The 26309-nt window shown below is 38.4% G+C and overlaps 1 protein-coding gene across 3 annotated transcripts in view; it reads left to right on the forward strand.

The window, feature by feature from the left end:
* Positions 1 to 26309, forward strand: part of grik2 (glutamate receptor, ionotropic, kainate 2) — a 239825-nt gene that overhangs the window by 90654 nt on the left and 122862 nt on the right. For all 3 annotated transcript variants that reach the window (XR_014200724.1, XM_082150286.1, XM_082150285.1), the window contains 2 exons: positions 12936 to 12989; positions 13597 to 13770. Coding sequence is in view for 2 of the 3 variants with exons in the window: in XM_082150286.1 (XP_082006412.1) it covers positions 12936 to 12989; positions 13597 to 13770 (228 nt within the window). In the remaining variant the exon portion in view is untranslated. The remainder of the gene's footprint in view (positions 1 to 12935; positions 12990 to 13596; positions 13771 to 26309) is intronic.

Raw genomic sequence — 26309 nt, forward strand, 5'->3', positions numbered from 1 at the left:
CAGAAAAACACAGAATTGTTGACATTTTTGCAAATTTATTAAAAAAGAAAAACTGAAATATCACATGGTCCTAAGTATTCAGACCCTTTGCTCAGTATTTAGTAGAAGCACCCTTTTGATCTAATACAGCCATGAGTCTTTTTTGGTAAAGATGCAACAAGTTTTTAACACCTGGATTTGGGTATCCTCTGCCATTCCTCCTTGCAGATCCTCTCCAGTTCTGTCAGGTTGGATGGTAAATGTTGGTGGACAGCCATTTTCAGGTCTCTCCAGAGATGCTCAATTGGGTTTAAGTCAGGGCTCTGGCTGGGCCATTCAAGAACAGTCACAGAGTTGTTGTGAAGCCACTCCTTTGTTATTTTAGCTGTGTGCTTAGGGTCATTGTCTTGTTGGAAGGTGAACCTTCGGCCCAGTCTGAGGTCCAGAGCACTCTGGAGAAGGTTTTTGTCCAGGATATCCCTGTACTTGGCCGCATTCATCTTTCCCTCGAATGCAACCAGTCGTCCTGTCCCTGCAGCTGAAAAACACCCCCACAGCATGATGCTGCCACCACCATGCTTCACTGTTGTGACTGTATTGGACAGGTGATGAGCAGTGCCTGGTTTTCTCCACACATACCACTTAGAATCAAGGCCAAAAAGTTATATCTTGGTCTCATCAAACCAGAGAATCTTATGTATCACCATCTTGGAGTCCTTCAGGTGTGCTTTCATGTGTCTTGCACTGAGGAGAGGCTTCCGTCGGGCCACTCTGCCATAAAGCCCTGACTGATGGATGGCTGCAGTGATGGTTGACTTACTACAACTTTCTCCCATCTCCCGACTGCATCTCTGGAGCTCAGCCACAGTGATCTTTGGGTTCTTCTTTACCTCTCTCACCAAGGCTCTTCTCCCCCGATAGCTCAGTTTGGCCGGACGGCCAGCTCTAGGAAGGGTTCTGGTCGTCCCAAACGTCTTCCATTTAAGGATTATGGAGGCCACTGTGCTCTTAGGAACCTTAAGTGCAGCAGAATTTTTTTTGTAACCTTGGCCAGATCTGTGCCTTGCCACAATTCTGTCTCTGAGCTCTTCAGGCAGTTCCTTTGACCTCATGATTCTCATTTGCTCTGACATGCACTGTGAGCTGTAAGGTCTTATAAAGACAAGGTGTGTGGCTTTCCTAATCAAGTCCAATCAGTATAATCAAACACAGCTGGACTCAAATGAAGGTGTAGAACCATCTCAAGGATGATCAGAAGAAATGGACAGCATCTGAGTTAAATATATGAGTGTCACAGCTAAGGGTCTGAATACTTAGGACCATGTGATATTTCAGTTTTTCTTTTTTAATAAATGTGCAAAAATGTCAACAATGCTGTTTTTTTCTATCAATATGGGGTGCTCTGTGTACAATAATGAGGGAAAAAAATGAACTTAAATGATTTTAGCAAATGGCTGCAATATAACAAAGAGTGAAAAATGTAAGGGGGTCTGAATACTTTCCGTACCCACTGTATATACAGTAAACACAAATAGAATGCAGCTAACTATTTAATAGCTAGGATAGCAAAAATAAATAGCTACCTGTTTATCAGAGTATTACCTGTTATTAACTAAGACTCGAGACAAAACTATTTTTCATGCGTAGATCATAAAAACTTGCAAACGTGTTGGGTGTAGCCCAGCCTCCAGTTCTACATATGTCTGCTGAAGCACAGTTCGCCAGAGCCGATGTTGCTGCGATGCCCCTCGTGCTCTCATTCTCAGTGGGCATGGTTAATCCTGGGCCTGATAAACCCGGAGAATGGCATCCACAATCCAGTGCCATTCTTTGTTCAGAGATAACCTTCCCCTTCTGCTGACCTCGAAGCAGACAAAGAGCTGTTCTGGGGTGCGTTTCACATATAACCACGCAACTCGCTGCTTAACTACCATAGTACGATGCATCGTTGAAGAAATCAACTAGAAACTGTACTGTCGCAAATTGGTCATTCAACCACGTGGTTAATGATGTCATGCTCGTAGTGGAGTAATAACTACTTTTAATGAATCTGTTTGAGATTTAAAGAATAACTGTTGCCAAAATGCAACCTAGGGTCTTTTTGTTAATCTACCCGAGGCAAACTTTCATTTAAAAGCATAACTAGAATGGAAACGCCACTTTTAAGTTTGACCGTATTTTCGTTTTAGGTTAAAATGCCTTTTGAATGGGAGTGCATGGGGCACTTCTATGATAGCATAAAAAATCGCTATTTTTAAAACACTAAGAAGGCTCAACACAACATGAAACTTTGCTGGAAGGTACTTTACACATGAACTCGAGCATTGAGAACATTGTTTGTGTACACAGAGTTTACTAAGTCAAGTCAAGTCAAGTTTATTTGTATAGCGCTTTTCACAATACAGATTGTATCAAAGCAGCTTCACAGTATTAAATTAAAATAATACAACAAAGTTTGTTTCAAGAGGAATTTATTGATTGATAAAATTAAATTAAATATCCCCAAAATATCCCCAACTGAGCAAGCCAAAGGCAACAGTGGCAAGGAACTGAAAAACTCCATCAAGTGACCTAATGGTGTCCTAAAACTCCATCAGGTGACCTAATGGAGAAAAAAAACCTTGGGAGAACCCAGGCTCAGTCGGGGGCCAGTTCTCCTCTGGCATTTATGAGCTAGAGGCCGGATTGTAGTTTGAACTGTAGGATTATATGAATGCCTGGCTGAAGAGATGCGACTTTAATCTAGTTTTAAACTGGGAGAGCGAGTCTGAGCAACGAACAGTATCAGGAAGACTATTCCAGAGTTTTGGAGCCAAATGTGAAAATGCTCTCCCTCCTTTGGTGGTTCTGGATATCCTAGGTATGACCAAAAGCCTTGAATTTAGTGATTTTAAAGAGCGCGATGGATTATAGGGCCATAGAAGATCCGTTAAATAGACTGGAGCTAAGCCGTTTAGGGCTTTATAAGTCAGTAGCAATACCTTGTAATTAATACGGAACTTTATAGGTAACCAATGCAGTGATGATAAAATCGGTGTTATATGATCATATTTTCTTGATCTCGTAAGAACTCTAGCGGCGGCATTTTGGACTAACTGTAGCTTGTTTATTGAGGATGCAGGACAACCAGCTAATAAAGCATTACAGTAATCCAGTCTCGAGGTCATGAATGCATGAACTAACTTTTCTGCATCAGAAACTGATAGCATATTACGTAGCTTAGCAATGTTTCTAAGGTGGAAAAATGCTGTTTTTGTAACATATGAAATATGATTTTCAAAAGACAGGTTGCAATCGAGTATAACACCCAGGTCTTTTACTGTAGAGGATAAAGTAATAAACACACTCTGTCAATTTGGAAAATTTAGCGTTTTCATCCGGCCGTGATGAAATATATATTTGAGTGTCATCATCATAACAATGGAAACTAATTCCATGTTTCCTTATAATATTTCCAAGTGGCATCATATATATTGAAAATAACAGAGGGCCTAATACAGATCCCTGCGGCACTCCATAGTTTACTGGAGTTATGATCGATTTTTCTCCATTTAAATAGACAAAATGGTAGCGGTCAGATAGGTATGATTTGAACCAGCTTAGTGCTTGTCCTTGAACATCAGTATAATTTTGTAGTCGATCTAAGAGTAATGTATGATCTATAGTATCGAACGCAGCACTAAGATCAAGTAAAACTAGTATTGAGATACAGCCTTGGTCAGAAGCTAAAAGTAAATCATTTGTGATTTTAAACGAGCGCAGTTTCAGTGCTATGATGCAGTCTGAATCCAGACTGAAACTTTTCATAGATATAATTTTGTTGCAAGAAAGAGCCCAGTTGAGCGGACACCACTTTTTCTAATATTTTAGACATAAATGGAAGATTTGAAATGGGTCTATAATTTGCTAGATTATTATGATCTAATTGTGGTTTCTTAATGAGAGGTTTTATAACTGCCAGTTTAAATGTTCTTGGAACATGACCTAAAGATAAAGACGAGTTAATAATATTAAGGAGAGGCTCTTCCACTACAGGTAACACTTCTTTCAGTAGTTTAGTTGGTATAGGATCTAATAAACATGTTGTTGTTTTAGATGAAGTGATACGTTTATTTAACTCTTTTTGTTCTATAGTTGTAAAGCACTGTAATTGTTCTTGCGGGGTGATAATTGAAGCTGAATTATAAGGCACGATTGAAGATTGAACGTTTACAATTGTGGTTCTGATGCTTTCTATTTTCTCAGTGAAGAAGTTCATGAAATCATTACTACTGAACTGTAATGGGATATTTTGTTCGGGTGACGTCTGTTTATTTGTTAGTCTAGCCACGATGTTAAATAAAAACCTTGTATTGTTTTGGTTGTTTTCTATTAGTTTGCGGAGGTGCTCAGCCCTGGCCGCTTTTAGGGCCTTTTTATAACGTGACATACCACGCGATTCTAAAGACCTCTAAGTTAGTTTGTTTCCATTTACGCTCTAAAATACGGGTTTCTCTCTTTAAAACATGCGTAGTATTGTTATACCATGGTGCTTTATTTTTCTCTCTGACCTTTTTTAATTTAATAGGTGCAACCACATCCAATGTTCTAGAGAGAATGGTGCTCATAGTGCTAGTTAGTTCTTCTAGTTCATCTGTTTGTTTGGGTTCAGGCAGCAGCTGAGACAGATTAGATAAGCAATTTGAGAAATTATCTATGGTGGATGGAAGGATTGTTCTGCCTGGTTGATAACGCGACGCCGCATGACATATTACAGCAGTACGTAATATGCAAGTTACCATGTAGTGATCAGTGACTTCATCACTTTGTGGAATGATATCTATATCGGTTGGATCGGTTCCATGTGATATAATTAAATCGAGTGTATGATTAAGACGATGTGTTGGTCCGGTGACGTTTTGCTTGACCCCAAATGAATTTAATAAATCTGTAAACGCAGCTCCTAACGCATCATTTGGATTATCTACATGTATGTTAAAATCTCCAACAATTAATGCTTAATCGACATTGACTAATAGGTCTGAGAGAAAATCTGCAAACTCTTTTAGGAAATCAGCGTAAGGCCCTGGCGGTCTATATACGGTAGCCAAGGCTAGAGATAATAGGGATGTTTTCTAACATCTAAGAGCGTAACATTTAGTACAAGTACTTCAAATGAAATAAACTTATAACCCGTTTTCTGAGTAACATTTAGAATATCTCTATAAATGGTTGCAACACATCCGCCACGACCAATCAGACGGGGCTCATGCTTATAACAGTATCCAGGAGGAGTAGACTCATTAATACCGAAATAATCATTTGGTTTAAGCCAGGTTTCAGTAAGGCAAAGTACATCGAAGCTATTATCTGTGACTATTTCATTTACAATAACTGCCTTAGGTGTGAGTGATCTAATGTTTAGAAGACCTAGCTTTAGAAATATTTTTTGTTTACTAATAGCAACATTTTCTGTTTTAATAACAATTAGATTTTTCCTAGATCCTGCATTAGATTTATTATTTGATCTCACTAAACGAGGAATAGACACGGTTTCTATGCAATGTTCTACACTAGTATTTATATCAGTTAAATTGGTGCAGCAGAGACTATGATTTGGACTTTTGGTTACTAGTCAAAGGGTATTTAACATTTTGGAGATGTTATCTGACAGAAGATCCGCTCCGAATCTGCTTGGGTGTAAGCCATCAGCACGGAAAAGCCTAGGACGCTCCCAAAACAGATTCCAATTATTTACAAAGAGCAGTTTCTGCTCATTGCACCATGACATTAACCATCCATTTAGCGCAAATAATCTGCTGAACTTTTCATGCCCTAATCGGTACGTGGGAAGCGGTCCTGACACAATGATCGTTGTTTCAGGCGATGTGCTGCGTACCGTATCGATTAGATTCCTGAAGTCTTTCTTCAGAATCTCCGTCTGGCGCAGCCTGATGTCGTTCACTCCGGCGTGCAGGACCACAGTTCCGACGCGCTCGTCACGGTTCAGGATCTCGGGAACGCGAGCAGCGAGATCTCGGGAACACGTCTCAATAAAAGGTTGTGGATCTGTTTCTCAACAGCTTCCAGCTCAGACTGCAGTGCGTGCAGCTCAAATGTGTCCTCACCTGCACCAAAAGGTAGACTACTTACATCTGATATATTCACCATTTTAACAGATGGACAGTGAGTTAGCAACGAAGCTACCAGTGATGCTATCAATATTAATACTAATTTATGACTGAAGGATATAATCCGTTTTTTTTTTTTTTTTTTTTTTGTGGTAGGGGTGTAGAGTAGACGCACGATAGGCGAAAAATTTTTTTTGTTTGTAAGTGAGTGTGGAGAAGACGTGTTCAGCCGTGATCCACGGACGTAACCTTTAAGAGTATGCAGCGTTGGATCACTAATAGGCTTGAGACGCGTCTGCTCAACAGTATGCATTGTAACTATGAGGTTTTTTAGTTTTTTTTAGTGGTAGGGGTGTAGAGTAGACGCACGATAGGCGAAAACAATTTTTTTGTTTGTAAGTGAGTGTGGAAAAGACGCGTTCAGCCGTGATCCACGGACGTAACCTTTAAGAGTATGCAGCGTTGGATCACTAATAGGCTTGAGACGCGTCTGCTCAACAGTCCGCGTTGTAACTATGAGGTTTGAGCAGTAGTGCTTCTCAGTGAGGAAAAGTAGAAAATGTTCGTTGTAAGCGAGTTTAGAGAGAAAAATCAAGAATTATAAATCAAATCGATAGAGCTCCAAAAACAACAACGCATTCAGACGCGACGCATGATAATAACAGGACAAGACATTACTCACCGTGTTTGTTGAGTGATTCTTACTCACCTGAGCTTTTATGAACTCAAAGGCGCGAGAGAAAATAAATAAATAAAAATAGCTGAGCGCACGGGTGGCGCGTTAACAGGCTAGCGAATTACTAGCGTGTTGTGCTAGTAGTAACGGAAGCTAGCGATGTCAGGTTCATCAGAGATGTTGGGTAAGCTGTATTTAGTAGTAGTATAAACAACTAGAAATTGTAGTAAATGATGGTTCAAAACAAGGAAATACGAGGCTAAGACGGAGCTTACAGCACCGAAGCAAACACACTCACAGCAGGCAGCGAGGCAGACAGGAGACTAAAAAGAAAGATTTTGAACAACTCACTGTAGCTCACTGTTTACATGGAAAGTGCGATTAATCGTTCAGCCCTACTATACACTGAGTTTCGGTTCATTTGTGACGTGCTTCTTCTTGCAGTCGAAGACGGATCAACTTTCTGCTCTCAAGTTTATTCTGTGCTCTGTTAAGTACTTCATCAGATTTGTCATGTTGCCGGTCTTGCCGGAATCATCTTGTCGCAAATATTGCATTGCGCGCTGCTGGCATCGATGTCTGGTGTGACGTAGCTTCAAGTGGTGTATGTAAGGCATTGGAAGCAAGCAGAGTACGGCTGTTTCTAAAGCACACAGTTAAAACGAAGCTCAGAATCGATTCAAGAGAGAATCGCGATTCATTCGGAAAATCTCAGAATCGATCCAGAATCATTTCTCGATTCACGATGCATCGATTTATTGTCCCCGCCCTAGATAACAGTAAAGCTAACATATTCATACTTTAATTTAGATTTCATGGCGACTTTAAGTAGCCTGGATTATTTCCATTATAAGTACTCTTTTTAAAAGTATGCTAAAGGGTATATTTCTTTATCCACAAAGGAAAGCTTGAATGTAATTACATTTACGTGTACTTGTATGATTGCAGTTTCCGTGCTTTGTTAGGTTGACACTGCCAAAATACTCTGGTATTCTGGTATTTAGGAGTATTATTATCTAACCTAATACCTCCATATTACTTCTCTGTGACTGGTGTTTTCGTAATATGAACCCTTTATGGAAGAGGTTCAGAGCTATAATGATCTAAATTGTGTCAGTTTTAACGCATGTTCTCCCGCTGGCTATCTTATCTACAGTTTCACTCAGCAATGGTGCGAGTGCTGCTGGCTCATCCAAGCAAATATGAGTTTCTCCTGAAGGTTTTCCAGTCCACCTGGACACAATACCAGCTGTTATTAACAGCGCTAGACCACACAACAACAAATGTAATTACTGACCTGACCTCTACCCATTCTAATCACCCTCGCCAGGCTTACAGCAGTAATAATATGTGATTTATAATCGTTCTCGCCGTCTGAGTGTGCATAGCACACACACACTCACACACACACACGTGTTGCCCAGCAGCTCCTGGTAATACAGCTGAAGATATCACAGGGTGAGCAATGTTAAAGACATCTATTTCCATCCATCGCACAGCGCAGGCACAATTAGCTCACGTGCTAATACCGGATCTGTGATGTAGCAGCTGTTACCAGGCGCACTTTCACAGAGCCGAATCATGGGTGTTTTACATCGCCCTGAAGTACACACTAAATAGAGCAAATGCAACAGGGTGACACTTGGGTTTAGACGATTGTTGTTCCAGCGTTTAGCAACACAACAGCTTGGCCCATAAATTAATTATTGTTATGGATTGAGTTGTCTGTCAGTCTGCGAGAAATGCCGTGTGAATGCGTGGTTGGGTTGGCGTGGGAACCCGAGAGCTCATTACAGCTATGGAGACAAACAAGCATTGAGCAAAATAAAACCCCATCTGCTCTTCTTTTTTACATACTTTGCCTTCTCCAGGACGTCAATGCTGAGCTAAGTGCTTTAAAATACTCCTGATGCATATCTGCGATTTAATGAACTTATTATTATTATTCATATTATTACACTTTAATAATAATAATAATAAAAAAAATCCTATTTCTACTTAAAAACTCAAGTTCAGGTGCCTTAAAATTTTAGGTATAAGCAAATTGGCTTTACAAGTCAGTTCAACTTAAATTATACGAAACTTACTTAGAAAGAAAAGTTGAATCTTGCATAACTTATGAAAAAACGCCTTTACTTACTGATCATGCATTTTTTTTTATCATTGTATTTTATTCAATTATTGCTACAGTACACTGAAAATGATGATTTAGACCAAACCATACTCTTTAAATTTTATTTAGACTACTGGTCAAAAGTTTACATTTCTTTTTATGTTGTTGAAATAATTATCTTCTGCACACCATGGCTGCTTTTATTTGATAAATTCAGTAAAAAAATTGTATTATTAATTTAAAATAATGTTTTTCTAATTTCCCAGACAGCAACATAGTGTCAGCAACCCAGATCTGGGCCACATCTGGTATATTGAGTTTTAGCCAAACTGAGCGAAACCTGTTTTAAAGGGGAAATGAAGCAGTCAATCAAGTTTACATGATTTACAAAATGGATTTCCACTATAATCAACAATTATATAAGAAACATGACAAATGTAAACATATAAAAAAAAAAAAAAAAATTATATCTTTATATCCAGGGCGCCGCCATTGTGCAGTATTCTAACATGTGATGTCACGGGGTTGGTTGGCTTTAAAGGCTCTGGGCTGAGTTCAGTAAAACGCAGTGAAAGACATAAAACTTAACATTAAACTACGCATAAAGCGTTCATCTGCTATCATATTATCATGTCAAACCTCTCATACATGTTTGCATCACACTGGCTCGTTAACAAGATGCATGTGCTGGTCGAACCAGCGAACAACTAACGTTAGGTACAGTCATTGTTAGCTAACAGCTGTAAGCATGAACTAGCTAAATAACGCTAACTTAGTGTTTAGCTATTGAAGTTTATTAGTACCAGACAAAAAGACGACGTCTAACGTTATGTTAACAAACTGCACACTGTAGATGTTTGTGAAATAATTTTTTATTCAATATAATGTTTTACATTTTACAGACATGTTACAAACTATTTACAGGCTATTTGCTAACGTTATAGCTTGTGTGTGTGTGTGTGTGTGTGTGTGTGTGTGTGTGTGTGTGTGTGTGTACTACTCTTCAATCCTTGGCTCACTGAAATGACAAAATAAAAAAGCCGTCTTCCTGCTTCATTCTGTAACATACAGATCTGTATTATGCTATTGTTTTTGATTCTGTAACATATAGATCTGTATTATGCTATTGTTTTTGATAGAGTTATACATTTCTTACAGATAATCACGATGATCATTGCGTTTGTCTTACCGAATGTGGTATCTTCCTGTCAGCAATTACAGTTTTTCTATAAGCTTTTTTTTTTTATTAATGCCAACAGTAAAATGTTGCCAGATATTGCTACGAAAAACAAGCAACAATTTTTTTTTTTTTTTTTATAATAATCCAAAATAAGTTCAAAGCTTGTGTTTTGGAAATAAGATTAATATATCACGAACCCTAACATGCAACTTTCCACTTTAATAACTTCCTAAAGTGTGACATTAAATCAGAAAAACAAGTCCAGAAGACTACTGCCACATTTCCATTAGATGGGTCTGGCAACACTGGATCGCACCCGCGCTCTCAAGCCCCGTTCACTGCGCTAGATTCTCGCAGCAAAATGAATTGCAAACACTCATATGAGGTGGTTTAAACGGCTAATTAATCATTCTGAGAGCTTGAAATTTTATTTTTGTATGTAAAAAAATGACCGAGGTCCGGACCTCGGTGACCTCATATCTGGCTACGGCCATGTATCACCGGCTGTTCGACATAGCGACGTACCACTGCTCGGTTCCCACGCCGTATCGACTCAAATGCATAAGTAATGGGACACACAGGCTCAACAGGTCTCTCAAGTTCGTCTTCCTCCATTTCAAATCAATTGCGTATTCAGTCCGGTCCAGTAACGCTTCACTCTCTTCACTCACCAGAGGAACCAACCAACCCCGTTACGTAGGCTGTGACGTCACTTCAAAATGGCGACTCGCTAGCTAGATAGATAGCTAGAAATTACGAAAATAATTTTGTCATATCTGTGGTTTTAACAACTTTTTTTAAATACAATTTTTGGCAAGGTGATTTTTCTAATATATGTAGCTACTACCAGTGCCAAAACATGGACGTTTCATTTCCCCTTTAAGGCGAGACACTACAGGTGAATAGGGTAAAATGTTTAACTAGCAGATATCACAATGAAACTTTCCCAGTTGATTACCTAAATTAAGATGAGAAAAAAAAATGTATTACAAGTGATTAAAGTGTAATTTAATGTTTAAATATGTAAATTAGGCATTATCTAATTAAATATGCGCTAATTTGCATATATATATATATATATATACAAATTATAATCTGAGTATTGGATAAAGCCAGGTTCAAAATAATTTTTTCATTGTGTTCACATATTAAATGGGCAAAAAAAAAATTACAGAGGGATTTATGGATATCTACTTTTGTTATCCTGTAAATCAGTATTGTCAATAGCCTTAAATAGATTTTCGCCATGTTTTTTTGGAATACGATGTTAAAATCAGGCTAGGAATAATATATTTACAAATACCTCTGTAAATGTCTTCATAATATAACTAGGAACAAGACTGTAAAGTTTGGTGTATATAGGTGCTTCTGAAGTGGAGATTTCGGACTTGGAGTATGAGAGAAAAGTCATTTTGAGAAAACGGGCTTTTAAAGATTTATATCAGCCAGTGAGATTGCGCATTTAGAGTTAAATCCCCCCTTTAACTTTCACGATTGGTTGCTGATAAAAAGGAAATTACCATAGTTGGATCCGACAGCATTGTACAGGAGAGAGAGAGAGCTTTCCAACAGTGTATGTGATGACAGGGTGCAGGCAGCGATCGTGGAGCAGCGTGTTGATTTAGAAAGCCAACTTTTGTTGAATTTATGAGAAATCTACAGACGCAAAAAGACAAAGTGTAGTAAAATAAACACCTAAATGTGTATTTCTGACTTTTTTTTCACCACAAGTCTGAAAGAAGACATGTTATTGAAGACAAATGTCCCAAAATCTCAAAATTGACCAGTAAAAAAAAAAAAAAGCTATGTTTTTGCCTGCCGTGTCTCGCCTTAAACCAGAAACCATGATTTTTATTTTAAATAAATAAACGACACAGTTGATTCATGTTTCTTTGTTCAAGCCCCCACAATGTCCACCCCAAATCCACTCTTCAGTACGGCCGCCTCAACCGTTTATTAATTCCATATTAAGTATTTTTCCTTCCATCTGAGGAATTCAAGGTTTTTGTGAATTCTGCTCAGCTACTCCAGGAAACACACTTGGCCAAACCACACTTACCAAGAGCAGACAGCACAGAATGAGTTATGAGCCAGTTACAAAGGACACATTCTTGCGGTCAAAGAAAGCTGGACTGAGCGCAGCTGAATATGGGGTTTTGAGATGTGTTTTCCCCCAAAGGTTGTTGATCTATGTAGTGTCTTGAAGATGCAACACTAATGGTAACCAACCAACAAGACATCCAGTGGCCAAAGATATCCAGCTGATGGACATAAAGATTGAATATAACATGTTTTATGCCCTGCATAGAGACAAACTTGATTGGCAAATGGATTGGAATGATGTGGACTGTTGGAATAAAAATGAATAAAATAAATAATAGATTGACTTCTAAAGACACTTTTAAAATGTCAATGCTTCAATCTTCTGATTAATGTAATGGCTTCCATTTCCTTCATCTGTAGGGTTTTCTCAGCATACATTGATATATGCAGTTCATTGGATTATTTTGCATGTTGTCTAATTACACTAAACTATTTTATAATATAAAATATATCAGATTTTCAGAAATCAATTTGGTTTATTTAGAGGTTGAACACAGACTTTGCCTGGAAGTCACTTTTTGCAGTATTTACGGGCAATAAAGAGAGCTCAGGGTCTTTCAGTGGTTTAAGGGAAAGAGAGACTGAAAGCTTCACATGATTTCAGCTCACAATCCCTCAGCATATAAAATTATTACGAGTCACAAAACATCATATAAACAATAAATGCCATTATTTTCGCCTGCCTATCCTTCGATTCAGTGATAAATTGCACATTTTCAGAAGCATTGTTACTGTTCCCCTGCCTCAACATGATTTCAATTCTTATTTTCTCAGGCTCTCGCTATGGGAATGATGACAGAGTATTACCACTACATTTTTACTACCCTGGTAAGTTACGTATGGATCTTTATATTATAGAACACATTCAAAACCACAACGATATCCATAAAATTATTTGCATTTCAGGCCATTATATTCCTTAAATGGAAATATTGAATTGTTTTTCCTGGTGCTGTTTCCTATTTCACCACTGATGTGTTTTACTCAGACTGAGACCAAGACAACATTAGATTACTATTTTTTAATGGCTTTTTTTTTTCTCTCAAATTCATTAAAACTTTCATTAAAAATGTTTATTACGATTTAAGCTATTGTTATGTAGTTGTATTTAATTCATTACATAAAAGCATTGATAAAGTAGTTAAATCTAATATAAATGGACTATTTTTTTTTTACAGTACTTGTTGGTCACTAATTGTGACACATTTTTAGCTAATATTTATGTGTCACTAAGAAAAACTGAAGGACAAAATATATATTTCAAAAAGGCAAATACAGTTTAATGGCTGGCAAATTTTCTATTTTTGCCTATGATATCAATGCAGCTCACTAGTTTTTGGAATAGAGCTTGTATGTCAGTGTAATTGTGATGTGTGTTAAAATGTGATGTGGTACAAATGTAACAGACATACCTATTGTGTTTCATATTCTTTAGGATCTCTTCGCGTTGGATGTGGAACCCTATCGCTACAGCGGGGTCAACATGACAGGATTTCGTATCCTAAACACCGAGAACAGCCAGGTGTCCTCCATCATTGAAAAGTGGTCCATGGAGCGTCTACAGGCTCCTCCTAAAGCAGACTCTGGTCTACTGGATGGTTTCATGACAGTAAGAAGCTATTACAGCATGTTTTGTTATCGTACAGGACAGTGGTTTCCAGCTGGCTCTGCTTCAAGACTCAGATTTGACATGGCATCATGTGGCGCTGTTTCTAAATTGTTTCTCATACATACTGTAAGTAAACAAAAATAAACTAAATGTAATATCATACATTATAATTGACATTAATTTGCCACACAGAACATACGGTCAGCACACAGCATGTGTACCCTTGTTTCAAGTGATCTCATTTTTAATGCAGTCTGTGTTGTTTACTTCAAGTAGTTTAGATCATGGTTTGGGTGAGGTCATGCCACACAACCCGGCCATGCTGGCATCTGCTTATTTTGGCTTTAGTAAGTGACAGATGAATTTGTGCCAAAATACAGTAGAGTTTGACTGGACGACAGCCTTTCACTTCAACATCGAAAGCCACTATATGTATGATTGAATGGACAGTGATGTTTTATTATTTGCATTTTAGACAGATTTTGTTTAACTTACCTGTTATAGACACTTTAGCCTTAAGTAATGACTTTAAGTCATCAGAAAAGAATAATATGAAAATGCAGTCAATGTGATAATGGTAGAGTTTGTTTTTAATTAATGCTGGTATGAGCTGTAGGAAGTTGTTTGCTCTGTCGGTGCATAGCACTATTCCCACGAGAGTTTGAACCCACAACCTGCAGGGTACGCTGCGATCTGAAGTGTGTGTGATAAACACTATGCTGTTGTGATCTAAAAACTCTCTAATATCAGCATACTGGCTCTATCCCAGTTCTTCCTCAACACTGGCTCTCCTAGCCGGGAAAAGGGCCAAGATATGAACTCACTAGAGGCTGGGTGAGACGGAAACACAGGAAAGAGGAGAACTCGCATGCCAAAATGAACCAACCTGCCAAAATAAGTCTCATGGGACACAACACAATGACATTTGACTGGACTCGTTGTTCTACGTCCTGTTTAGAGAGAAATTTACACAGCTATGATAAATGAAGACTTCGATTCTGTCATGATTCACTCACACTCATGCCATTTTAAATCTGTCTGACTTTCTTTGTTCTGTGAAACACAATAGGAGATATTTAGCAGAATGCAGTGGGCGCTTAAAAAGTACTGAAATGCCTTATAATCACTTTTCAAAATTTAAGGTCATCAAGCGTGTGTTCACAATCGCACCAAAGTTCGTTTTAATCTAACCAAACCTGACAAGTGTCAACACACCCTAAAAGGTCTCAAATATCGTATTAATTAATAATATAAAAAGCAGTCCTATTAACATTTGTTAGGCTGATCTTGAAACAAGAGGAAACCTGGTGGTACGACTTTCAAAACACTTGGTGCTTGATCCAGGCACAATTACACAACTCTTCAAATCGCATGACTTCCCCGTCCTCTTGATGTTTTCGATATTGTGTGTTTATTCAGGTATGGACGTGCAATCATCATTTTATTTGTTCAGGTGTTTAATAGGCTTTAAAGGTCCCATGACATGAAATTTTCACTTTCTGAGGTTTTTTAACATTAATATGAGTTCCCCTAGCCTGTATATGGTCCCCAAGTTTCTAGAAATTTCAATCGGTGTAAATCGAGCTTTTGCTATCTTTCTCTGCCTTTGAGAAAATGGAGGCTCATACGCGCTGATCTTGAATCTCCTCCTTATGACGTCATAAGGAGGAAATGTTACCTCCCCTGTCTCTGCTTTGCCCGCCCAGAGAATATTTTCCGCCCATGAGAAAATGCGCTAGGAAGTAGGAATGCGCGCGCGCGATTTTAGTTTGTCCACGAGAGATATCATGGCTTTTGAGCGAGCGAAGCATAACAATTGCTCAATAATTGGATGTACAAATGAACACCAAAGGGTCAATACAGAGCTGGGCTTGCTGAACGTCTGAAACTAAAGTCTGGATCACTCTCTTCTCAGCTAACGTTACACACCTCGGACAAGTAAGTCAACTAATGATATATAAGTGTGTTGCTTTACTGTTTATGGTTACCTAGATTGTTACACGTAGAATGTGGCTGTAACATTATCTATGCAGCTATGCAGTTTATGTGTGTGAATACACACACTGTAACGCGAGTGTTGTACACGTCTTTGTTATTTGGATAACTGTTTTCCTGTTGGTTATATGGCGCGCGCGATATCCGCATTTCAAGATCGCAGAGCTTGATGTAATTGTAATAAGATAAATTACAGACGTTACAGATCTCATGAAAAGGCAACAGTAGGTTCGCGTTAGCTACATGATAATTAACTGTAAACCATCCGAATAAAGTACCGTATCCAAACATAATATTTTAAACTAACCATTCGGAAACGTCCTGCTGGAGCCGCTGAGTTGCAACTTCTTCATCCGTTGCTTCTTCATCCGGATCAGATTCTGGGTCAAACTGAAATGCTTGAAAGACTGCGTGTCTTCGTGCCATTGCTATATCCAACGTAAACATGCACGCCACGGTACCGTTGGAGGGTGGGTGTGGCCTTGACCATCTTGCGCCGCCTTTCTCCTCCTCATTATCATTTAAGGCTACAGACACCGAAACGGCCCGTCTGAAGGAAGCTCATTCTGGGACTGGCTTGTAGTGGCTATAATTCTTCACCGAGGCTGAATTTTTGGAAAGAGATTTCAGATACAGTACTAGGGACCACTAAGGCCTATATTAAAGCCTACAAAAAGTAGCATGTCATGGGACCTTTAAAAGGTTAGCTCATCCCAAAGTTATAATTCTGTCATCCTTTGCTCACCCTCGCGTCATTTCAGAGCCATAGGACTTTCATTCATCTTTTGGAACACAAATTAAGTTTAAAAAATATAGTCTCTCATAACTTTTGTCCATCCATTGAAAGCACATACGACAAAAACTGGAGTTCTGTTAACAAGGTATCTGGTTCAATACAACATCACAGGATGTCATTGTACCAAGAAAACAGATATCCACACGCATGTCTGTGGAATAAATCAGTATGTTGGAATGCACAGAAATTCAGATTACAAAGTCTACTCACATTTCCAGCATTTTTGTTTAAATGTTAGCCATGATTTTTTTTACTTGTTTTTCCCCACACTAAACTATTATTTGGATATCAGCAATCTCAGATAAGCCATCCCCAAATGTCATACGAAACCAAAACAAACTATATGTGACTTTTGGCCAATTTTATGCCAATAGGTATGTCAATAGGTAAAAGTCTAGGTACAGTACATGAGACTTCTCTTTTCCATCACAGATGGGGAATCACACTTCTGAGCTTTAAAGTACAACACACACACACACACACACACACACACACACTCCATAAAAGCAGTCTGCATGACTGATGTCTTATATTCCACGTCTTCTGAAGCAGTCATTGACTTCAAACCTAACATGACCTGTCTTCTGTTGTCGAGTTTGAATGTGCTCAAAGGCGGATGAGATTTGAGAGTTGTGACAGAATTGACTTAAATTGGTTCCTCACACAAAATTCATTGTAGCTGTAGAAGAACAATTTGGAATATAACTCACAAGTTGTATGGATCACTATTATGACACTGCATTTCGAAAACACCTCTTTGTTCAAAACATCCACTGCAGATCTAGAATAGTTTGAAGAATCCATCCAGAAGTTACTGAACTACACACACACACACACACACACACACACACACACACACACACACACACACACACACACACACACACACACACACACACACACACACACACACACACACACACACACACACACACGCCAGCTGGATGGTACATTTCCCCTTTCTAACCCAGTCGATTAAACGACTCAAAGCCTTTAATTAGCTGACTCAGCCTGTCTTACAGTACAGCTCGCACAGTAACTCATCGGTCCATCTTCACTCATCAGCTCAGAAAAAGGACAAACTCTCACTATTCAAGGCTGTCAATCCCTTCTAGTTGTAACATTGACAGCCATGATTATTTAGAGACCATAATGGTTCAGGTTTCCCTGAGAGCTGCATTTGAAGGCAGGCGTTAATCAATCCGCCAAATGGCAATCAGTCAGAGGCTAATGCATATTGACACTGTAAAAAGTTTCTGTAAATGTTTGATTAGCAGTTTCACTGGTTCGCTATTTATGGTCCTGTTAAAGCTTTATATTGAACCACTGGAACTTATCGAGCTCATATTGTGACATTTTACATTTTTTAAAGCATTTTTTAAAGCATTGTTTAGCATTTGTTCATGAGACAAAATATATATTATTTTAGATTTATATAGTGCATCCACAGTTTATTCACTGACTGTTGTTTATTGATGATGCATATTGCATTAACTTGAGTTCAAGATGTCAGGGTGATATTATGAGTGTTTGTGAGGAAGAACTAGTAGTTAGACTCATTCATAACTCATTTATGGGTAGCAATTCAGCTTTATTCACAAGCAGATCTGTTAATTATTGGAAAGAAATTACAAAGGCTACACACATTTTCCACTGATGTATTCTGTGGTTTCTGTACAAATGCTTTTGGAGAGATCTGCAAGAATGTCCTGAATCATGTTAATTGTATAACAAAGCAATGCTTTCTTGGAAAGATTTTTCATTTAATGATCTCTTGATCTACAACAATCCTCAATTTTTATTTATTTATGTATTTATATATTTAGAATGGAAAGAGTAACAACACTGTTGTATTATTATTATTTCCTGATAGGGTCATTGTTTGTGAGATTCATTCATGGGCAGTGGGATATCAAATTCTACATATTTTCTCTTTGGACAATAATTAATCTTTATACGGTGAAAGGCTGCCCTGAGTCATGGTTTAACATGGATAATGAAAATGACCTAACAAGGTCCTCAGACTTATTAGCATAATTTCCTTCCGTGCTAATTGCTTTAGCTTGTGCCTGATTTACTTGGAGGGAGCTCATCTACAGGACAACTCATCACTGAGCAGAAAACGCCCATTCAATGCTGCAGTGCCAGCGTCCTTGTGGGTTTATCTAAGGAGACAGAGCCGAAAAACAGTAACGATAAAAGGGTCTTTTGTGGGACGTCATCAACATAGATGGGAAGGTCACTTTACAGTTTGCAGTTTTTATCGCCACAGTGGTGCGGGGTGTGTATATAGGCTACATATATTGGCCCTAAATTAAATTCATTTTGAAATTAAACAAGGCTCAAACATCCTTTATACATATAATAAACATCAAACGGGCCTGTTTATGTAGCAATTTCTGTCAGCGAAACAACACACTACAGTCTGTAAAACGTAAAAAATAAATAGCAGTAAATAATGGTAAGCTAAATAATATAAGAAAGTAAAATATTAAATTAGAGGTAAATGCATCGTCATATATACCGCTTTGGGTTTTGAGAGGGATGTGGGACACGAGCAGTACAGAGACCATTGCTATGTATGAAATCAAATACTTTCCTAATATATAGTCTGCGAAAATGTACAAATACATAAAAACAGTAGGAGAAAGCTCCCCGGATGATCTATTACTTCTGCTGAGATTCTGAAGTGCGCATTCGATGGACACTTTACTATCCTATAGCCACGAGAGAGTTGCAGTGAAAGCAATGCAACTGGCGTTGGTAGGTCATGTGAGAGTAACAACATGGTGGATGTAGTATGTCCGGAATTCATTAACACTATATAGAACATCATTTTTTAACGGCCGCAAAGTAAGTTAAAATTCAAATGACATCTCTTGTCTAATATCTTAATGTCTTCTCCTGATGTTCCAAGGCAATTGACACTTGTTGTAAAAAGGTTTGAAGACTGAAGTCTAACAAGCACAAAATTTGACGTGCAAGTAAAAAGTTATCCGTTTTTATACTTTACAACGGTAAAGGATGCAAATATAGTAATTAAAAGTAAATGAAAGGAAGAAACGTTTATTTATTTATTTATTTTTAGGAACATTTATAATCCCCTACGAAAATGGCGTGAGTGAAGATTTGGGAAAAGAAACAAGAGATTCCATGTCCAGTGGAATATCTCATGGAATACTGTGTGGAAAATAGGGAGACTAGATCACAAAGCCAACAAATGGCTTACATTTACAGGCTAATTATTATTTATTTTTTTAGAACTTATTCATTTTTTGTACAACTAGTAGCCATGTTGGCAACTGTATCACTAATTTGACCATATTTGCCCCCAAACCAGAATGGTGTTGTGCGAGCGTATGATTGTCACTTGTTGTTTTAAGACGAGATCAGACATGAAATGCTCGGAAGCTTTGGAAAACTTCTTGGAAGAAGTTACCCACAAGATCACAATTCATTTTCAAAGAGAATGATGAATGGAACTGAATGCAAATACGGGTACTTCGGTAGCAAGGCGATAATGAAATTGTGAAAATGTGATGACACCAGACAGTGCTGGCTGTATAGAGTACAGACTCTATTTGGTACCGGCTCATAGCATGTTTTACTGGCATTGGTACAGACTACTGAATTTTTGGTATTGTGACAACACTAGAACTAAGATCAATCCAATTAAACTGGCAATTCCTATTTTTTATGCAATATTGCAGTATCTATTATAAATGATTTATCCCTGCACAATTTTTTTTTTTATTCATGTGCCTCATAATCTTGAAACAAAATAACTTCCCCTCCCTCTTGCAGCAACTCTTCTCTTCTCTGATGACAAGGGCGGGGCAACCTGTCACTCACATGAGCAAACCACAACCATCCAATCAATTCCCCATGGACAAAATCAAGCTCCGCCCTACATTTGTTCTTGTTCCAGAAGCCATTTCACTCGGATATACGGCACAATAGGGAAGAACTTCACAAAAAGACTATCACAACTTCCATTTCATGCTGACTTTAAGACTCTTCAAGAATCTACAAGAGTTGCCATTAAAATAAAATAAAGAGTATAGTAGTGCAAATCTGACATAATTTAAGTATATTCTCGGGCACAGGTAAATTCTGTCCGTGTGTATCCGATGGATCTGTCTGTTGTCAGTGTCTTGCGGGAGGTCTCTCTGATTGACAGCTCTCAGCGGGGAGTAAGCATGAGCTCGAAGGGGACAGGTGACACTCAGACCCACCGGCACAACTCTATTCAAAACCCACCGTTCCACAAATAGCCCATAAAGCAGGAGTATCAACCTCCTTATCTTTCATTACACCCATTAAACATTCCTCAAGTCCTTTTTGCTTAACAAATGGGCTCCTTGAGGAGCTGCCAGCTTTCTCTGATCCCATTAGCCCATCCATCCCAAGGTCATCACAGAATTGCCTAGAAAGAATCCCTGTTTAATGGCAATCCCTATACCCACAGGGCTTTAACACATTTAGGTTTTCTAGAATAATCCACGAGCCCCGGAGAGAAACGATTGAGCTCACTATAGCCAGAAATGATTGAAATGACTCCATAATGTGTGGGTGCATGCGACGAGCATGTGATGTTGCATTTGGCTGGGAAATGTCTTCACTGCGCCTTGGCTGCGTCTTCATTGCTGCGAGATGAGAATGTCTCTAAATCTGTGGTATTTGAGAAAAACCCCTCCTCCTTCTCCTCCAAACGAAGCCCCTTTAAGCCATGGCTGACTGCCTTCTCTTCGGATAAGTGTGGTTGGTTGGTTTGGTTTGGAGATTTGGCTCAGACCTGAGCCACATGCTGTTGGAGGTATTGCACTGGGGTTAGGTTGACATGAGGAGGATCTGACATGAGCATTTCAGCTCAGCCCAAAATACTGAGCCAGCTGTAGTGCACCTGTACTTTGCAGGAATCTCCAGTCTTTCTATCTCGGAAGGTTTTCCGTGGTGAGCAAGTGGCTTGTTTTTGTTTGTTTTTTCCCCCAATACATTTCCCCACTCTAGCAAATGGATGTATTGTGAAATGGCAGCAGTTTAGCTCAGTTCAGAGCTGCTTTTCTGTCTTCTGTTTACACATGCTGCTGCCTTCATAACCCTTCATAACCTCATTAGTGACTGATTTGAATTAGACAGCATCGTTCTGCTCAGGAGACTTGACTTTCAATTGATTCCCATAGAGTTTGATGTTGCTAAGCTCATGCCATGGTACTTTAGTAAGCATAAAACATACACATTACTGCAAGTAATTGCATCAGTCTACAATTCTTTAGAAGTCGTCTGCGTCAGAGATGTAAAAAAAAAAATGTTTTATGTGTTTTGATGTGCTGAATTGAACTGATTGGCTACTCTTTCCAAGATATATACGTTTTTGGATTTTAAGTCTATTGTGTAGCTAGTAGCTACCTGCCACCTGTCCTGTTTATGTAACACTTTAAAAATCAGCAAAAGGGTTATATAAATCAAATTTATTATGAAACAAAAGGCACAAAAAAAAAAAAAAATTATATATATATTATGTACATAATTTGTAGTCCTATTCAATGTCTACTCTGCGCTTCTTTGCTTGTCTCTTGTGTTCATTAAATGGAGCACCTCTTGTCCCTGTCCAGTAATAGTCTGCAAGCATTGATGGGCTCCATTCACTCCATTTTAAGTTATCTGCACTGCTCACACACGCTCAAGGCATTGAAAAATCAAACACTGACATATAACACTGTGTCCTAACCAGATGCGATGCGATAAGATTCAAGCAACAAATAATTTGTCTGTCCACACTAGATGCGACGCGACTGCGAGATGCGTCAAACTCAATCAAAACCCACAGCCAATCAGAACAGCGTGTGGGCGGAGTCTCGCAGTGAGTGCACGGCACCAGAGAGTAATCTAGACGGCACTCGCATGAAAAAGAATAAGTAGCTACATAATCAAATTCACAAATATTACACCATTTAAACATTAATACAAATACATAGGCTACCGAGTTACTAAAACAATCTTTGTCAAAGAATACACTTGTTTGTTCAGAGTTTGAACGTTCTTGTTTCCATTTGTTTAATTTCAAGATCTGACGTGAATTATCTATTATTGCTTTTACAGCTACAAAGCTGGAGCACTAAATGATATTCAAAGTCACATTACACGCTTTTAACATTAAATAAAGCACATAAACAGTACCTGTGATTATCATTGCCTCACTTTGTATTTGTTGTTCCAGCGCGACATCGTAACCGAAGAATAGAAACCGTTTCTAAAATACAATTGTCGTGTGTCGCGGCTGGTTAGGACAAACACTCTGATAAACATGGAAAATAACCTTTTATCGCACGTCACATGTAGTTACACATGGTTTAAGAGAGCATGACACTGGATGACGGGTGCAAAACTCTGTTCCTGGAGGGCTACAGCCTTGGCAAGTTCAGCTTCAACCCTACTCAGACACACCTGATCCAGCTCATCAAGTCCTTCAGGCTTATGAAAACTACAGGTATGTGTGTTGGAACAGGATTAGAACTAAACTCTGCAGGACTGTGGCCCTCCAGGAATTGAGTTTTGCACCCCTGCTATATTTCTAGAGCCGATATAGGGCAGTTTATTCAGCAGAGTGATGTAAGCTTTGTGATGATTGCATTATCCATGATAATGAAGCAATTCTAGAAGCAACATGATGCAAATCATATCATGTTTGATGCAATACCAGCTTCAGATTGCATCCTTCATTGCTTTGCCTAAAAAACAAGTACTGTCCAAACCCAAACATAGATTTATTCGTAGATCCAGTCAAATATGTATTTTTGTCATTTCTGTTTTAAATAGACCCCTTCCCTTTATTACTCACTTATCCTCCGCCATTCCCAAGTCAAGGGTGGTATATACTGACCCAATAGCATATCTTGGAAACTAGAGCCAATAAACAGTTTTAAGCATCATTTTCATTCTCAGTGACCCAGAATTATTAAAGTTCGACTACATTTATTTCAGAAGAATTTTGGCTGTAGACCAGTGTTAATATTACATTATAATGTTGTGTCAGGATTCACTGGAAATAACAGGACCAAAACGCAGAGATGAGAGGTGAATGGTTGTTTATTAACTATCAAGTGTGTAACAGTTGAACAGTCCAGAGACGGTCCCACAACAAGTCAAGTCACCTTTATTTATATAGCGCTTTTTACAATACAGAGTGTTTCAAAGCAGCTTTACAGAGATAACAGGAAAATAATGCAACAGAGTTTGTTTCTAGAAGAAAATAGTGTCACAGTCCAGCTTTAGTAAGTTCAGTGATGTTTCATTTTTGTTGTAAAAAGTTATTAATTTAGTTAATTTATATATATATATATATAGCCGCTCTGGAGTAAACCGTGATGTCATCTTCCAGCTCAGTTCAGTTCTCATATAATGGTGTCAATGCAGGCAGATCAATAATATTCTTGAATATTAAACTACAGTAAATTCAGAGGTCTAGACAGGAGACTCAGGCAGTCTCAGGACAGGACTCAAACACACACAGACGCACAACGCAACAGGGGAGAAACAAGACACAAGAACAAAAACACTAAAACATTAAACAAGTAAGGCAGGGGAAACACTAGGTATGTGACTGAAATTAAACCTATACTTCTAAGGGAAAATAGATAAATAAATCACTAGAGTAAGCAAGTAAAACAAGTCCACAATAGGAGAAAGCTATGTATTAGATAAGTGTAAACCAGGCTAAATAAATCAAAGAGAAACCCAAAGTAACAGAAACTAAATCTATAAATCTGAGAGACAGAACCGAACAAAAACAGATCAGATAATAGAATAATATAAAATAGAAAACTAGAATAGCTCAAGTAGAACAAGACAACTAAAGAAGACTAAATAATAAAGAGAAGTTAGACTGAGGAAACCTCAAAGCAAAGGATGCAAGGAGCAACAGCGAGAACAATCACACCCGGGGATGAACACAAGACTAGAGAAAGGTCTAACACACAAACACAACAATCCAGCAAAGACACAAAGCAAGGAAGCACAATATATAGGGAGGAATGCACATGAGGACCAGGTGAGCACAATTAGTCCATTTAATCAAACAATTGTGAATTTGATATTTTTCATTACTTTTCGAAGTGAAATAAACAGCCCGATCTCACGGGAAAACGTAAAAATTCTACGAGGTGGCTTATTCGTACGAATTCATACGACCTGACTCGTACGAATTAGTAAGATTTTTGCAAAATCGTACATATTTTACGAATTGGCCTATTCGTATGAATTCATTTAGGACCCCGCCCCTAAACCTACCCATCACGTGGGTTTAGACAAATCGTACAAATTCGTACAAGTGAGGTCGTACGAATTAGTACGAATTAGCCAACTTTTTATCATTCGTACGAATTCGTATGAATTCGTACGAATTGGTCGTGAGATAGCGTTGAAATAAATGAGCGTAAATTTATGATGGCAACATAATTTCTGCAATGGTCAGTTTTGTCTCCACCACCAATGTTTTCTTTAATTTATTGTTCTTTCCGAGCAAAACCTTTCTCTATTTGCAGACATTTTGGACACCTGAGCAAAAACATATAGCAGTTGTACAGTTACACCAGACCCGTGCAGGTCATACTGTGTACTGTGTAACTTAAAGGGTTACTTCACCGTTTTTTCATATTAAACTATGTTATTCCCTTAACTAAGACGAGTTGATACATACCTCTCTCGTCTCAGTGCGTGCACTAAATCCCTCTGTCTTGCGGCGAAACTTTGTTAGCACTTAGCTTAGTCCAGTTCATTCAATATGGGCCAAGCAGAGAAGCTACCAAACACCTCCACGTTTTCCCTATTTAAATACAGTTACTCGCGTAGTGTAACTCGACCTAGGACGGTGACACAAAACAAAACATTGCGCTTATCTAAGCGTGTAAAATGGATAACTATATTGTATGGCGGAATACCATAGCAAGTGCTTGGAAGCACTTCGACTTCGGCGCAGTAATATCTTCACTAGAGGGAGCGGGGGCCGGTGAGAGGATTTTTCACGAGTGAAGATATTACTGCGCCGAAGTCGAAGTGCTTCCAAGCACTTGCTATGGTATTCCGCCATACAATATAGTTATCCATTTTACACGCTTAGAAAAGCGCAACGTTTTGTTTTGTGTCACCGTCCTAGGTCGAGTTACACTAAGCGAGTAACTGTATTTAAATAGGGAAAACGTGGAGATGTTTGGTAGCTTCTCTGCTTGGCCCATATTGAATGAACTGGACTAAGCTAAGTGCTAACAAAGTTTCGCCGCTAGACAGAGCGATTTAGTGCACGCACTGAGACGAGAGAGGTATGTATCAACTCGTTTTAGTTAAGGGAATAACATAGTTTAATATGAAAAAACGGTGAAGTATCCCTTTAAGAGCTATTTCTATTTGATTTGAACTACTTGATTTGAACCCTTAAAACTACTTTTGTTAATCTAACTTATAATTTAACTATATTTTCAACAGACCTGTTAACCTGTTAATTATATAATATAATATAAATACAAATTGAAGCATTTAAACTGAAATATACATGGATCTATAGCAGTTGACCCGGACATTGCATTGCAATTATTTCCAGTTTACTACAAATCAATCAAATGCATAATTTTGCACCTTCCTGGAAGGTTTTATTATTTATTTATTTATTTATTTATTTATTTGTTTATTTTTTAAGCATGAGTGCGACAGAAGTGCAGATTAGAGGGAATAGTGCCCACCACTATGAAATGTG

The sequence above is a fragment of the Leuciscus leuciscus genome, assembly GCF_965113295.1.
Source record: "Leuciscus leuciscus genome assembly, chromosome: 20".
NCBI classification, from domain to species: Eukaryota; Metazoa; Chordata; class Actinopteri; order Cypriniformes; family Leuciscidae; genus Leuciscus; species Leuciscus leuciscus.